Raw genomic sequence first — 15,886 nt, forward strand, 5'->3', positions numbered from 1 at the left:
GAGACATTCCACAGTGTAAGCAACCACTACAGCCAGAGCCCTGCTCTCTATTTTAACTCTCCCAGCATGCCCCCTGCGGACCCTCACTCAAGCCGCATGTGCGTATGGGTCTGCCTGGGTTCTAGGGAGCATGTGAATCCTGGCCGGCCCTAGATACCAAAACAGTAGAGGAGTGCAAGGACTCTCTGACAATAGGGAAGCCCTTCCAGACATGGCACAGCGCTACTGAGGGCCTCTGCAGGCCAGAACACAAAAACCAAGAGACCCAAAAGAGGACAATGGTTGTGGAGGAGGTGATGATAACCCTGTCTGGGGGTGCGCCGTGGGGCTTCAGGCTGCAGGGCGGTGCCGAGCAGAAGAAGCCACTCCAGGTGGCTAAGGTAAGGTGCAGAGCTTGGGTAAGGAAATGGAGACAACGGCCAGGAGATCCTTTTGATGCGGTCCTGAAAAGATCGTTTTCGATTTTTTTTTTTTAGATGGATTTTGAGGTCATGTGGCATCTTGCTGCTCTCGTTGGTTCATTCGGCGTATCACTGTGATGTTGGTGTCAGTGATATGAAGGCTGTGTAAAAAGGCTATTTAATGGGACACCAGACTTGCATTTACTGGCAGGAAACACATGGACAAGAAGAGCGAGGGGGTCATAGCTGGAGGTCTGAGCGACCGCCATCTATGCCGGAACCGAGCCTTGATGATTTGCGTTCGTGCGTTACAAGCTGCGGCTGAACCCTCAGCTTTTTCGAGTTCTAGATGTAACATTTTGCCACTGATTCTAAAGAGCCTACTTTGAATCTCCAGCTTTAAGTAGAGGCAGCGAGTCCTGTTCTGTGCGCCTTTTTGTGGTTATTATATCTTGGAGGTGATAATTACTCGGAAGATGGTTTGTTCCTGCTGGATCGCTGATGTGCGAAGTGCTCAGCACGTCTAAGTTTGGACCGAGAGCGGCGGGGAACACAAAGTGCATTGAACCCAGGTTCACTACCTTGAGTGTTTTGTTTGTTAAAGACCGTTTTCCGTATTAATGCATTTTGAGGAGCTTCCCTTCACTGGTATCCTCGGCGTTCTATATTTTTGTAAAACAACCACGAGTTTAAAAGCCAGGTCAGTTGAATTAGATTAAATAGTAAGCATTGAATCAAATATACAGTATTTCAGTTTCTGTGAAAAGCCTTTTTGATTCTTCTATGGTCATTTTCTGATTACACACACACCATCTGAAACCGCTTGTCCCATGTGAGGTTGCGGGGAGCCGGAGTCTAACCAAGGCAGCACAGGGCACAAGGCTGGAGGGCAAGGGGACGCACCCAGGACGGGATGCCAGTCCATCACAAGGCACCCCATGTGAGACTTGAACCCCAGACCCACCAGAGAGCAGGACCCAACCAAACCCACTGCACCACCATGCCCCCCTATTTTCTGCTTAAAAACTGCTAAATAATAAGGGATCTTAAAAGAGCATTATTTTAAAATTTCTTTAAAAATTTAATGCAAAATCAGTAAAGGCAGAAGCATCTGCCTTTCTCTCTCTCCCTCTCTCTCCAAAGTCGAATAGTTTCGACGGTATAATTGTCCAGCGGCTCATCACATTGCTAGGTATTCGGCTTTTCTCATCACTGAGATTCTCTTCCCAACCACTCTGTCTAGAGGCTTTAGGACAAGGTCTTTATTCATGGGTTTCCGAGGACCCGACGAGGGACTACATCCTCGTGGTATTTTCCGGTCAGAATTTTCCTTCTACCCCCAATTTCAAAAGGCTATTCTTGGTCGCTAGGCCTTTCAGAAGAGTGATAGTTGTAGGAAGCTTAAAGCTCAGCAAAGACTTGTCTTAATCTTGCCTTTGACTAATGTCCCAGTGACAATTTAGCTCAGCTAGTTGATATCAGTAACTTCGAAGATGCTTAAAATTCTCCTCTTGGCTGCCAAAGAGCCCACCCCGATCTCCGCTCCTGAGCGGCGAGCCGGTGTCAAGCGCGGCCCTTAAGTGAAGCATCCCAGTAATTTCGGTTGTTCTTCAAGCTCGTCACAAACGGCTCATCCTTTGAAAGCGTCCTGATTTAGCAGGCTGTTAACTGTTAACAAGGACAGTTAAAGTGAAATATATATACATCCACGACAATGCGGTCTCTCGCTCTTCGGAGGATGCGGGGTAAAACAAGCCGATCTCATGCTAACCAGAGACGAGGGGATTACGGGATGATTTTATGTGCTGATGTGCCTTGAACAGGTGTTTGTGATGGTGGGGATGACTGGATGACCGAGGACAGCGGCAGTTGTGGTATTTTATGGAATAAGCTGTCAAAGTGGCAGCTGTGGTGTAGGCACGTACGGCATGTTGTTTCCACAAAAGGAATGCGTGCTTCGTTGGACTGCCAGGTGAGGAGCAAGGTGACCGACCGTTGACCGTCCACCTTCGGCTTGGGCTCGGCAATCGGCCGTCACGCTTCGCGAGTTTTCCCGCCGAAGCGTGGCGTTAGTACGGCGTAAAAAAATATCAGCGCTCTTCGTTTTAACAGATCAGTGGAACAGGAAATCTTGGTGTAAAACCAAAACCAGGCAACTTCGGTGAGTATCTTGTGCACGTTACACAAAGCATTATGACTCCGGCAAGAAAAAAAAACGAAAGAAAAATCGTAGGAAGGCGATCAGGATTCGTCTGTTCCGAGTTTTTGGCACGTACTGGTGCGATGGACATCGGTACATAAGGTGCAACTATGTCTCCTTCTCCTAATGTCATGCACACGTTGTATTTCTCTGAGATGTACGTCGCTTTGGAGAAAAGCATCTGCTAAATGTAACTGGGATATTTTAGTGGCCTGATACCGAAGGGTTCTGAGTAAAGTGTCACTAGAGGTCAAGGTTCCAAACATGCAGTGATGGTGGGCAGTAACTATCAGGAAATGACAATCAGCCCCTTGGGACACAGTTGCCCTGGTTGGTATTTTCAGCTGAGGGGGCAGCGCTAGTTTGCAGGCAAGCAGGCAGACACTGGTGTACTTGGGGCTGTGTGACCTAGGGCGTACTTATCCTTGTGAACCAAGTTTGCCCACATGATCGTATCACACACGCTGGCTGAAGCCACTTGTCCCAAGCGGGGTCACGGCAAGCTGGAGCCTAACCCGGGAACACGGCGTAAAGTTAGAGAGGGAGGGGACACACCCAGGACAGTACACCAGTCCATCACAAGGCACCCCCAGCAGGACTCGAACCCCAGACCCACCAGAGAGCAGAACCCAGCCAAACCCGCTGCACCACCGCACCCCCATGACCGTATCAGATGAAGACATTCTTCTCGTCTGTGGCACCAGGGAACAGTATGGGACATAACTGCAATATAACTAGGAGATCCTGTACACTTTCAATGACCTCACATAACACCATCATTTACATTATAATGTAATATTCATTTAGCTAATTCTTTTCTCCAAAGCACTTATAATGTTGGATTACTTTCAATTATTTACACAGCTGGATAATTTTATTGGAGCCATTTAGGATAAGTATCTCACTCAAGGGTACTACAACAGAAGCTGGGAATAGAACTTGTGACCTTTGGGTCCAAAGGCAGCAGTATTAACTGCTACACTACCAGCTATCTCTAGTTCATTGCAACATAGGCTTATAGACCTTTTGTACATAAAGGTGTATCTTAAGCCAAGGACGATGAACAAGCAGGACGTGGTTAAGGGATGACTCAAAAGTTGCCAGTAATCATAGACAGAGGACTAATACTTTGGCAACCTTGATTAATTCATCCACGTAATCCCTTGCTGCCAGAATATTACGGATTTCTATTTTACGAAGTCAGTGGTTTCATTCCCAGGGAGTGTGGTGGTGCAGTGGGTTGGACCAGGTCCTGCTCTCTGGTGGGTCTGGGGTTTGAGTCCTGCTTGGGGTGCCTTGCGACAGACTGGTGTCCTGTCCTGGGTGTGTCCTCTCCCCCTCCGGCCTTATGCCCTGTGTTGCCGGGTTAGGCTCTGGCTCCCCCTGACCCCAATTGGGACAAGCAGTTCTGAAAGTGTGTGTGTGTGTGTGTGTGTGTGTGTGTGTGTGTGTGTGTGTGTGTGTGTGTGTGTGTGTGTGTGTGTGTGTGTGTGTGTGTGGTTTCATTCCTTCATGCCCCTTGAATGTAAGGAAACTCATCAAGTGGCAGGAGAATAATCCTGGGATCAACCTGAATAATGAAAATCTTAATAAGATATTAGGTGTCATGGTCACTGTGCATAAAGACAGAAGTGGTGGCTTAATGATAACCTGTAGTTCTCTGGACCTGAGGAATCAGCATCTGATTTACTGGACTCACATCTCCAGGGACTGGACCTTATTAAGGAGGCTTGTGTCTGTTAAATCTTCCAGAGAGGCTGATGGCCCCCACTGGGTTCATTTTATTTCAAGCTTGGGAGACAGATGCCACTTTGTCATTGATGAAGAGCTCATTTTCTCCAGAGCAACTTAGAGTTTCTCCCTTTCATAAAGGTCAATATTTTACCGCAGCAATATGATGCGGTTCACGTTAAAGACTTTGCCTAAGGGTACAACATCAGGGCCCCAACTGGTTCTTTATCCATGCTGCCTCATGTCGCTCGGCCTGGTTGCAGGGTTCCGGTTTTAGACTTTGGACTAATAAGCAAGACTTTAGAAATCATGCTTATGGAAAAACGTGCATCGCAAAGTTTCCTTATCTATATTTCACCAATGTTTAGATCTTTTCATTTGTATGTTTCAGAACAGCTTTACTTGCATGAGAGAAATATATTTTCAAATGTATTTTTTTTGTGTACAAGGAGCTGGGAATATAACCTGGGTCCAGAATTTACCTTTCCATTCAATAGCGATCGCAACATGGGATGCTGTGGAGACTATCTGTCAACCGCAGCTTCATTTTATTTGGAAATTAGCCTGTTCTGACCTTGCTTCACGCTCGGGCTTGCATACCTGTCAGTGTATAAGCACAATGCAGATGATGTAAAACTCTGTGCTATTTCATTTCTCAGTGGCTCTGTGCTCAGAATAGAAGTTCTATCTAGGAGAAGAGAGAGAGACTAGCGAGCCCTAAACACGTCCTTTACAATATCTGTCCGCTTTTCTTTTTGCTGGGGTATGGCCTTGCGTTCAGGAGAGCGATGCACTCGTTGCCACTGAACACACACGCACTTATGCCAAGCAGGGTCACGGCAAACCGGAGCCTAACCCAGCAACATAGGGCGCAAGACCAAGTGGACACATCCTGGATGGGATGGCAGGCTACCACAAGGCACCCTGAGCAGAACTCAAACCCCAGACCCGCCACACAGGGGGAACTGGTCAAACTCATCACGCCACCACGCTCCCCCCCCAGTGTCGCTGAATAAGAGATGAACCTGTATTTACATAAATGTTGAACAGCACAGCTGCAGAGTTTGAGAATTTTCACTTTTAGGAGCAAGAGGAGGGGGCGTGGTGGCACGTTGGGTTCAGTCGGTGCCCACTGTGCGGTGGGTCTGGGGTTTGAGCTGTGCTTGGGGCGCCTTGCGACGGGACGGACTGGTGTCCCATCCAGGGTGTGTCCCCTCCCCCTTCGGCTTCGCGCCCCGTGTTTCTGGGTAAGGCTCCGACTCGCCGCGATCCTGCTTGAGACAAGCAGTTGTGGACGATGGGCTTTTGCAGCATTTCTTCATGCAGTCCACCAACCCCGAGACTGTGGTTGCTTCGTGTGTCTCCCTCTGTTGGGACAGGTGCGCAAACGCAGCAAAGCGTGCCGGGCAGGACTCCGGGAGGGCGACGAGTTGGTGTCAATCAACGAGGAGACCTGTGCAGGCTTGTCCCATGCTCAGGCCATGAACCTGATTGACAGCTCACCAGGGACACTGCTCATTCGTGTCAAGAGGTGAGCGTCCTGCAGTGGAACAGCTGGTAATGTAGTGGTTAAAACTACTGCCTTTGGAGCCAAAGGTCACAGGTTTGATCCCCATCCCTGCTTGTAGCTCCCTTGAGCAAGGTATTTACTTTTAAATTGTTACAATAAAATTACCTGTCTCTATAAATGGGTAAATAATTGTAACCTTAACACTATAAGTTGCTTTGGAGAGAAGCATCAGGTAAATACATAAATGTAAACCAGAAGGGTCACTCATCATGCAAAGAAATATTAGCTCAAGAAATCTCTTTATTCAAATTGTCATTGCTTTTGCCAGTTAGGTAGGATGGGCACACACACCATCTGAAACCACTTGTCCCATGTGGGGTCGTGGGAAGCTGGAGCCTAACCCGGCAACACAGGGCGAAGGGCTAGAGGGGGAGGGGACACACCAAGGACGGGATGCCAGTCCATTGCAGGGCGCTCCAAACGGAACTCGAACCCCCGACCCACCAGACAGCAAGACCCAGTTCAACCTGCTGCGCCGCTGCGCCGCTGCCCCTCCTTGTTAGGTAGGACACCAAGCAAAAAAAAACCAACATAAACAATCAAGTGAAGTGCAAAATGTATGGCTTTACATGTATTCATTTAGCTAATGCTTTTCTCCAAAGCAACTCACACTTCTTTACCCGTTTTAGTAATTTTACCTGAGAAGATCAGGGTAAGCACAGGGCTACAGCTGGAGATGGGATTCAAACTTGTGACCTTTGGGTCCAAAGGCAGCAACTCTAACTGGGTACCAGCCATCCCTTTCTGGAGTTCACCTCTAGAGCTACTAAGGTTAACAACGTGACGGGTTTTATTGTATTCATTTGGCATAATTCTGCAATAGGAAGTTAGAAATTAATGGATGTTTGCACAGTTGCTCTTAACAAGTGGTCTTAGCATTGAATCATTTATTCAGTTCTTTGCCACAAATTTACATGGGAGTATAGAAACAGGTGTTTTCCTCCACAGAGCACCAGTGGGGTTCCAATCTGTGGTCCTGCTCACCCGGGCTCCGTCCCCAAGGATTGACAAAGAGTACCGGGCCACCCTGAGAGCCATGTCCCCCAAATCTCCCCAGACGACAGCCAGGGAGGTACGCCGGGGAGCACCCGTGGTAGGGAGTGAGGAACGAGTCAGGCGGGAGTGCCTAACATCCCCGCAGGGCAGTGAGGCCTACTATGGTGAAACAGACAGCGATGCCGATGTCACGCATGAGAAGCAGCGGCGTCCGAAGCGTCGCAGTCCCAGCACCACGCCGGCGAAGCCCACCGGGAGGGCTACTCCTGAGGAGACGTCCGAGATGAGTGGATATGACAGTGCACCTGACGCCCGTACCTATTCTACCACCCAGGGGCATGGTTCGACTGACGCTACGGCAGGTCAACTGGGCAACCCCACTGGAGTGGCACGCAGGGAGGTGATCTACCATCCCCCGCCTGGGGGGTGGTCCTCCCAGACAGAAACCTCTGCAGAGAACTCCTCTGTGAGCACAGATGACCAGAACCCACGTGAAGGAGCCACAGAGGTGGACAGCGGCTTCCAGGAGCCCTCCAGCCTGCCGCCACTGGTGTCCCCTGAGCGGGCCCGGGGAGCCCTCCAGTTGGCATCTAGAAAGCAGCTGGTACCCATGGTGGGACCAGTAGAGAACCCTGTGGATGAAGAGCTCACTGTCACCTACATGGACAAGGCCAAACAAGCCAGTGAGTATACCCCTAGCTGTCTTTACTGCTCGCGGTCTTTGCATTGTCTTACCTCTGTCTGATTTCAGCACGACCCGAGGTTATTGACCAGTGCAGCTTCTGGATCTTCCGGAGCTAAAGCAGTGAAATTCCCCTGACAAGGTGTTGTCTTTCAAGATGATTTGAGTGGTGGCTATGGATCCATCGAACCAAAGAGTCCCTATTTAGTTGTACCCTGAGTCATAAAATGAGGAATGAGGAAAAAATGTAGCTTTTTTTAAATATATAACATTAGTTCCCATATCCAGCTCGGTGAAGCAGAACAAAGCGATAAAAACGGTAATCAGAGCAGTGTGAAGAAAGAGGAGAACCCTGAGGAGACCATGTCTGAAGAACCAGTAGAGAGAAGGTTGACAGCTGTAAGGTGTAGCTCAACATGGAACCCCACTGAGAGAACCTCACGGAGGGAAAAGGGCCATCAGCCCAGGTCTATCGATAAGGACTATATTTGTCTCACGATCCAGTTCAACAACTTTGAAGAGCACCTCCAGAAGCTCTCTGATTTCAAGCGGAGGTGTAGCTCAGCTCTCCCCCTCCGTCACCTACACACGGCCGTACGCGCGCGCAAACACAGGTATTAATCTCAGACACCTCAATCTCATGACTCTGTGTCTCACAATAGCTATTTATAGACTCTGAGGGCTGCATTCCAGCTAGTGTAACAGGCAGTTGATCTGCAATCCAGTGTGGCGAGACTGAAGAATGGGTCTTGGCACGCCGGCAGCAGAACGTCGAGAAGGTGCCACGGAGGTACGGTCCTTCCCTGGTGCGTTTGTCAGGTGCGGATGCTACGCTGATGGGACTTCTAAATTTGCTCCTTCCTGCAGAACTGAACGGAGGGGCCGTGTTTTACTTATTCACGGGAATGGAATGGTGACCTATCTATTGTACTATAATAGCCATTCAAAAATGTTGATGGCCAAGCTTCGTTGAGCCTGGCTACTCTTTACCCTGAGAGACCCCTGAGATCAGGGGTATGCCAGTGCATGTTTCACCGATAGCGCAGCAGACTGTCCTAGTGCTTTGTACATCATTATCGCTCCTGGATCTGCCCGGTGGGTGCCCTCCCTTTGTCTAACGGACGAAAAAAGCACAGGTCAGCGGTGACACTGGACCCGCTCAACGGCCCCTATCTCAAAGTGGAATTGCATGCGAGGTGGGCATGGGGGCGAAGGGGGGGGGTCAGCGTGGGAGTGGACTTGGACCGATTGTTCATCATGTGGGTTTGTGTCAGCAGTTACTTCACTCCATGCCGGAGCTTGTGAAGAGGACTGTTTAATACATTTAAATTTACATTTATTCATTCAGCAGACGCTTTTCTCCAAAGCGACGTACATCTCAGCAAAAATACAACCTGTTCTTTACATTAAGAGAAAGAGACATAGTTGCAGACATGCAATTCTTAAGTAACCCTAGTAATAATAACCTAATAATATAGCAGAGCAACAATAACCTAATAATGATCGTCGCTCAGCCTTTCGCTCGCTCAGTGTGGCAGTAGAGTCCTCGTGATTCAGCCACCGTAAATAAGAATTACCCGACCTGTGTGCGGAACAATTCCGAAAGCAGGTAGTGGAAATGAAGGACTATAAATAAAATATTGCTGGTGGACGGACAAATGTATTATTTATAGCTTGTGAATAACGGTTTAATTTCAATAACTTATTGAAACTGCTGCGGAGCTGTTTTTTTGGAGTTGTTAATCTAACGACCTTTTGTTACTGGCCTGTGTAATATTTCATGGCTCTTACATCTGTAATGGACTTTTGAAAAAGAATTTTAACACAGGTGTAAAGATTTACCTAAACTAACTTTCACATGGATAAGGGGAATGAAAGAATGTGTCCGAGTGGATTCTGTTTTAGGGGGTAATATAAATAAGCGCCTATAAATGATCCCCGTCAAAAGGAAAATGGAGAAACACACTTTGTCAGCGTTACATTTATCAGGCACTTTTTTATTTTTAGGGATATGAGGATATAGATCTCCTAACCACCTCTGCTCAGTAGCCGCTAAGTTCCTGTTCTGTAAGAGATCGCTTACTAAAACGAGCTGGGAGCACATTTTGGGGCAGCCGACACTCTCGGTTTGCGTTATGTTAACCAGCTGGTTCCAAAACACAGTTTCTGGAAATGGGTCGCACACTCACTCATCCTTCTGTGCACCTGTCATCTGAATAAAGTCATTAGTATCTCACTGGACGTGTGAGATTTTGGCAGTTTGAAGTTCACCGAGAAAAGTCCACCTCCATAATTCCTTGACTTGCCTACTGAAGCACTTTAAGAAAACCCCAGAAGTCAGTAAGTCGTTCTGCTGGATGTTGCGACAATCACGGCTGGATTTAAAATCCGCATCGGCTATTTATAGGGAATGACCTCAGGGACTTCTCAGTTTAAAGGTCATATCTGGTTGTTTGTAAATGATGGAACCTCTCTGACCTACATCCAGGCCGTGTCCAGCTTGGGTTCTAAATGTCACACGTACTAAATGCTCATGACTAATTTACTGAGGAACGTGAGCGGCGAATGCTTTTGAGGTTGTGCATCTTAAGAAAATGTATATGAATATTATTTTTCCCAAGAATGACATTCCAACATCCAGGACCCAAGATCCTCACCATATAAAGAGCACTGGATTGAAACACATTTGTAGAAACTTTAGAATCAATCCAGTCACTCAGTGCTTTTATGTCAAATTACCAAATGGGAATGTTATACATTCATTCATTTAGCTGACACTTTCCTCCAAAGCAATTTACAGTGTTGAGGTTACAATTATTTACCCATTTATACAGCTGGGTGGGTAATTTTACTGGAGCAAGGGAAGGTAAGTACCTTGCTCACAGATACTACAACCAGAGGTGAAGATTGAACCTGCAACCTTTGGGTCCAAAGGCAGTATATCTAACCACTAGGGTACCAGCCGTCCCATAAAAAAATAGCTCATGGTAAGAAAAAAGAGTATAGAAAGAACTCTATGGTTAAGAAGTAAGCTGTAGACATCCTACTGCCACGTACAGACCTTAAGAAAGCAGGTTTGTTATCCTTCGGTGTGAGGATTTGCTCTCGGTCTAACTGATCTGAGTTTTCACATGTGCTGGAAGGTATCTGAACTGTGTTGGATATAGGTTTTGCCCCCCGTGACCTGTGACATCTCATCTGTGTGTCCCCACAGAGCTGCACCGGGGGGACACAGTGCAGGACAAGCAGGTGAAGGAGGCCCGCACTAAATGTCGTACAATTGCCTCGTTGCTCACGGATGCTCCCAACCCCCACTCCAAAGGCGTACTCATGTTCAAGAAGCGAAGGCAGCGCTCCAAGAAATACACCCTCACCAGCTTCGGCAGTGTGGAAGAGGACGCTTTGCAAGACTCGCACGAGGATGATGGCCTCCTCCCCGGCAGCGAGTCTGAGTTTGACGAGGATGGCTTTGCTGCGGTCCCCGATCCCACCTGGGATAGCGACTACCTGGAGGTCCTGGAGAAGAGGAGCGCAGCAGTGCAGCCACCAGCTGAGTCTGAGAATGGCGAGGGCCCGGGGCTGACGGCCACCTCAGGCAAAGGAGCTCGCCTCTTTGAGCAGCAGAGGAAGAGGGTGGTGGAGCACATGAGGAAGATGGCCGCACAAAAGCAACAGCACCCTGCCCTCCCGGAACCCAGAGCGCAGCCCTGCCCGGAAAAGCCTCCATTGTCACAGCCCCTGCTGCAGGAGTCACACATCCCTCCTCCTGTCCCACCTCCCAGCCTCAGCATCCCAAACGTAGAACCTGTGGTCCTGAGCACAGCCAGCGTGGTGATGTCACTGCCCCCTGTGAGAAGCCAGCCAGCCGAGCCTCACCCAGCCCTGCTCCCGCGCCCAGTCTCCAGCCAGCTACCCGTCCTGCCTCCCAGCTCTGTGGTAAATAGAACTGCACGCCCCTTTGCCCCCGGCTTTATCAGCCACCGGGCTGCCACGGCTCCCGTGGTCTTCCGCCCACATGTCACCAAGAAGACGAAGCCTGCGATGGCAGCTGAGGTCATGCAGACGTCTTTCTGCGCAGCCTCAACGGAGGCAAAGCCTTCCATCTCCATTGCTTCCTCCGAGATGTCAGGCCAAGAGGACCCTGTCAGTGGCTCTCCATCAGTCCTCTCACCTCCTTTCTCCCCCCCGCTCACACCTGCTCCCACCCATTCTCCTGGAACGCCCTCCTCGGGTGCAAACCAGCAGCCGCCTCCTCTCGTGTCCTCCACCGTATGGGAAGTTGTGCCCTCCGCTCCTCCAGCTCCACTTCCGAGTTCCGGTTCTTCCACAGTAGCCCCGGTCTCCCATGAGCAGAGGACCTCTGCGCCCCAAGCACGCACTGGCATCCTGCAGGAGGCACTACGCCGTGGCAGCAAAAAGCCAATGTTTAGCATTTACGAAGACAAGAAGGGTGCCACCCCAAACCCAGAGCTGCTGTCTCTGGTGCAAGACCTGGACGAGAAGCCTAAGGTAGGGCTTTGGTCAAGCCATGAAGAGGACATCTTCAACCAGGAGACAGAGGCCTGCAACTTCCTGCAAGGTCAGAAGCCTAAAGTCCCACCGCCGGTGGCACCCAAGCCACGTGTGATCCCAGAGACCCCTCACATCCCCCCGATGGAGGGCAAAGGTGCTGAGCTGTTTGCCCGAAGGCAGAGCCGAATGGACAGGTACGTGGTGGACAGCAGCGGAGAACAGTCAGCTGAGCCACCGTCACCTGTGCGGCTGCATCAGCTCTCTCCCACCCCATCCCTCCCGGCGCACTGGAAATATTCACCTAACATCCGCGCTCCCCCACCTATCAGCTACAACCCCCTGCTGTCCCCATCGTGCCCCCCTGGAGCACAGCGCAGCAGGGTGTCCGAAACCCAGCGAGGGGCTCAGAAGGGTGGCCTGCACAAGGAGGGGATCCCGGCTCTGGATTTCATAAGGAGGCAGCCTTACCAACTCAATCCGGCCATGTTCACTGGCACCAGCGGCCAATCAAAGGTCAACCAGTCCCAGATGCAGCACCAGAGCAGTTACATGATGGGCAGCTCCCTGATCCCACCCAGGCAGGTTCCCGTGAAATACGGTCGCGTCCACGAGATCAGGCGCTTCTCGACGCCCACACCAATGTCAGCACCCACCTCGCTCGTGCCCACCGTCATCGCGCCGCGCGCCGCCACCACGCTCGGCGACCCCCTGCTGCGTTCCGACGCCACGTCCCCGACCCCCGCTCAGCAGCGTCCCCCCACCATACGCTCCCCACCGCCCGGCCCCACGGCAGCCCTGCCCGAGCTGCCCAGAATAAGCAGCGCCCCCGTACCCAGCAGGGTCCACGCCTCGGGCCCGGTGCCTTTTCCAGGCCCGGCCTACACGGGCCTGCATGTATCCAAGCTGTTCCAGAGTGCTCCCGAGCTAAGCCCATTGCCGCCTTCACCTCAGCGGTCAGCTGCGCTTCAAGCCCCCAAGCCGCGCTTTGTGGCCTCCAGGAGGGGGGTCCACGCCAGCGTGTGGAGGCCCGGCTACATGCAACCCTGAAGGGAATACTCTCTTGCTACCGCCACGCTGTTTCGCACCTGTCTCCCACCCCGAAACCGCCCCTTGTGAAATGCTGAATAAATCTGCAGAGCTAAAAATTCATGTCATAAATATGAAACTCAAACAAACTCTTTAAGCTTGCCTGCTCACAACAGTATAAAGTAGTGTACAAATAATCGTTCCTCCAAATAAACGATATTCAGATTAATTTGCGTAGACTAAAAAGTTATTTTTCCAGTGCTGAGAAATGCATTTATAGATCGTTTCGACGCTTTTTTATCCACTTTCACGAAGACCTGGACAGACAGATTTGCGTATACCTTCCGATGCCGCGCTGAAGGTGCACGATGAGCGAAACACGATGGAGCAGTGATCACCGCTTACTTTTTTCACAGGAAAGAAATCGGGGACCTGGAATGATGTGTGCGATGTTGTCTCATTTTATTTTCGCAAGAATGACCCTCAGCCCCTCCTAAAATCAGTTGTACCCAGCCTTGTCTGTCCTCGGGGACTTCTTTCGCAATAGCGGGTAGAGACATCGTATCCAATACCATTTGACAAAAGGATTTAAACTAGAAAGCAGTAAAATAATCCTTTCAAATGCAGGTGCGCAGGGCAATCATGTTAAGTTAAATGCTATTTACAATATGTGTCAGCTGGATATGAGAGCCTCTTAGGAAACATGAGGCAGCTAATGGGGCTTGAACAAAGTGTGATGGTCGGTGACTGAACTGGTGGTGCATCTATCACGATAGATACACGCACATTGACTGAAACCGCTTGTCCCAAGCGAGGTCGCAGCGAGCCGGAGCCTAACCCGGCAACGCGGGGCGCAAGGCCGGAGGGGGAGGGGACGCACCCAGGACGGGACGCCAGTCCATCACAAGGCACCCCAAGCGGGACTCGAACCCCCAGACCCACCGGAGAGCAGGGCCCGACCGAACCCGCTGCACCGCCGCACCCCCTCTCTATCACAATAATGTAAAATAATTTGTAGCAGGGAGAATAATGTTGAAAATGATGAGAACATATTCCAAAGAAAGAAAAAAAACTACACCTGAACAGAATGGGGCTTGTTCGCTGTCAAAGCTCACTGGCAAGAATGGAAACATAGTGAAAACATCAGCGTTGAAGATGAATTCAGAACTGAATGAACATCGCTGCGACCCAGTCTCAACGAAAACTATATTGTGAACTTCGCAAAGCTTGTATTTATGGGAGGGCTGTCATTTAAAAATGTCTTGTGTCCAAGGCCACTGTGCAAAAATACATAACCTGGAGCCACAAGTTTAAGACCTGGACCCCTGGGTAAGACGAAAAGTATGGTGTCTACTGATATAGTCTTTGTTGGGGGAAGTTCTGGAGCAGGAGTGGAGCAGATTCCAGACTCCTTTGCTCCTCAAAGACATGGTGGCTCTCCTTCTTCAGCAACAGGCACACGAAACACAATGAAGACAAAATCTGATAATATTCCCAAGGGTTGAGGCTGTTCTTACATGAAAAGATGATCCTGCTCTATCGTTTTCAATGTTCACATACAGTAGCGCTGATCATATTGTCCACCCACTGCCTCTTTCAGCACGTTCTAAGTGAGCCTACTCTTGTCATTTACATGCCGTTAGATAATATAGTCATATTATCATGAAAATCTTGATGCATTAGACACGGAGAGCCTAACAATTATGTGTTTCAGTGATGTACTGTACCTTCGATGATGGAATGAGTTGTGGGGAATTGCCCTGTAAGAGAGATGAAGGAATTGGATGATAATTTTTTTTGTCGAAACTGACCTGTGTTTGTGAAATTCAGACTGTGACTTTCCTCAAGAAGACATTCGTTGGGCGATGATGATGAGAACCTTTCGTCAAAGTAGTGTGAGTCTTATTGTCATCTTTCATTTTTGACCTTGAGAGGAGAGATTCATTGCAGGTAACCGAAAGAGGGTTTGTCTTTCATCTCGTATGTTGCCTCACGGTGGGGGTGAGAGTACATAGGGTGGACAGGATCGAGGACTGGGAGTTGGATGGTCTTAGCAGGTTCGATGCACCTCTTAGGCTCCATCAGTTGACACAGGGTCAGTGGGACTTTGGACTGGATTGTGTGTAGCCGTACGCAGTCTCGTCTGGACCTGGATGGCGGAGCCCTGCATAACCAGGTCCCCACGGGGTTACCGTTCTGTGGACATGGCTGTGTAGGGATGAGGACTGAGTGACTCGCCTACATTACTGTTTCACACTGGGCCTTCTTCACATATACCTTCTGCATACCGAGATCTTTGGAAATGTACGCAAACCCGCCTGTCTAGGTCTGAAAGAGGTATGCGGAGACACGGTGTCCGCAGCTAACTTTGCATTTACGCATAGATGGGAAAATCCAGCATGAAGCTTGGGGCTGCTTGCAGTTTGGCAATTGGGTGTCTGGCATTTTTATCACTGCTCACGTTGTGTTGACTGTTAACCAGATCATTAGGATCACCAGAGTGTTTTTCTCTCTTTCTGTGAATGTGATCAGTGTATTGTCAGTTTAAGGGAGAAGGGCAAGGAAAGATTGGCACAGGGGTATAAACTGCAATGTGAGTTGCTGTAGGTGTGGGACTAGCTGGGAGTCTTTACTGGGACAGAGGATGGAGGGCAATCGATAACTTCCGTTTTAACTGTCCAGGTGGTTTAATAGTAACTTGTAGAAATGGGATGTGATGAGGAGGATGGGTTGGGCATGCTTCATTGTGCTACTTGAAGAAAACTGAC

The 15,886-nt window shown here is 49.6% G+C and overlaps 1 protein-coding gene across 2 annotated transcripts; it reads left to right on the top strand.

Moving 5' to 3' along the window:
• The first annotated feature begins 61 nt into the window (after positions 1-61).
• synpo2la (synaptopodin 2-like a) lies at positions 62-13,964 on the top strand. Of its 2 annotated transcripts, XM_029253841.1 has the most exons (5): positions 62-380; positions 5,712-5,863; positions 6,851-6,974; positions 7,233-7,581; positions 10,795-13,964. In XM_029253841.1, the coding sequence occupies exons 1-5, from the start codon at positions 279-281 to the stop codon at positions 13,137-13,139; spliced, it is 3,072 nt and encodes a 1,023-aa protein (XP_029109674.1). In that variant the 5' UTR covers positions 62-278; the 3' UTR covers positions 13,140-13,964. The 2 variants fall into 2 exon arrangements, with proteins under 2 accessions (XP_029109674.1, XP_029109673.1); XM_029253840.1 differs by having other exon boundaries at positions 6,851-7,581.
• The last annotated feature ends 1,922 nt before the right edge of the window (positions 13,965-15,886 follow it).

The sequence above is a fragment of the Scleropages formosus genome, chromosome 8 (genome assembly GCF_900964775.1).
Source record: "Scleropages formosus chromosome 8, fSclFor1.1, whole genome shotgun sequence".
Lineage (NCBI taxonomy): Eukaryota > Metazoa > Chordata > Actinopteri > Osteoglossiformes > Osteoglossidae > Scleropages > Scleropages formosus.

What these genes read in the sequence shown, in the direction of transcription:
- synpo2la (XM_029253840.1), top strand. Translation starts at nt 279, where the DNA reads ATGGTTGTGGAGGAGGTGATGATAACCCTGTCTGGGGGTGCGCCGTGG. An exon ending in CTGCTCATTCGTGTCAAGAG is followed by an intron (nt 5,864 to 6,850) that starts GTGAGCGTCCTG and finishes TTTCCTCCACAG; the next exon opens with AGCACCAGTGGGGTTCCAAT. An exon ending in GGACAAGGCCAAACAAGCCA is followed by an intron (nt 7,582 to 10,794) that starts GTGAGTATACCC and finishes GTGTCCCCACAG; the next exon opens with AGCTGCACCGGGGGGACACA.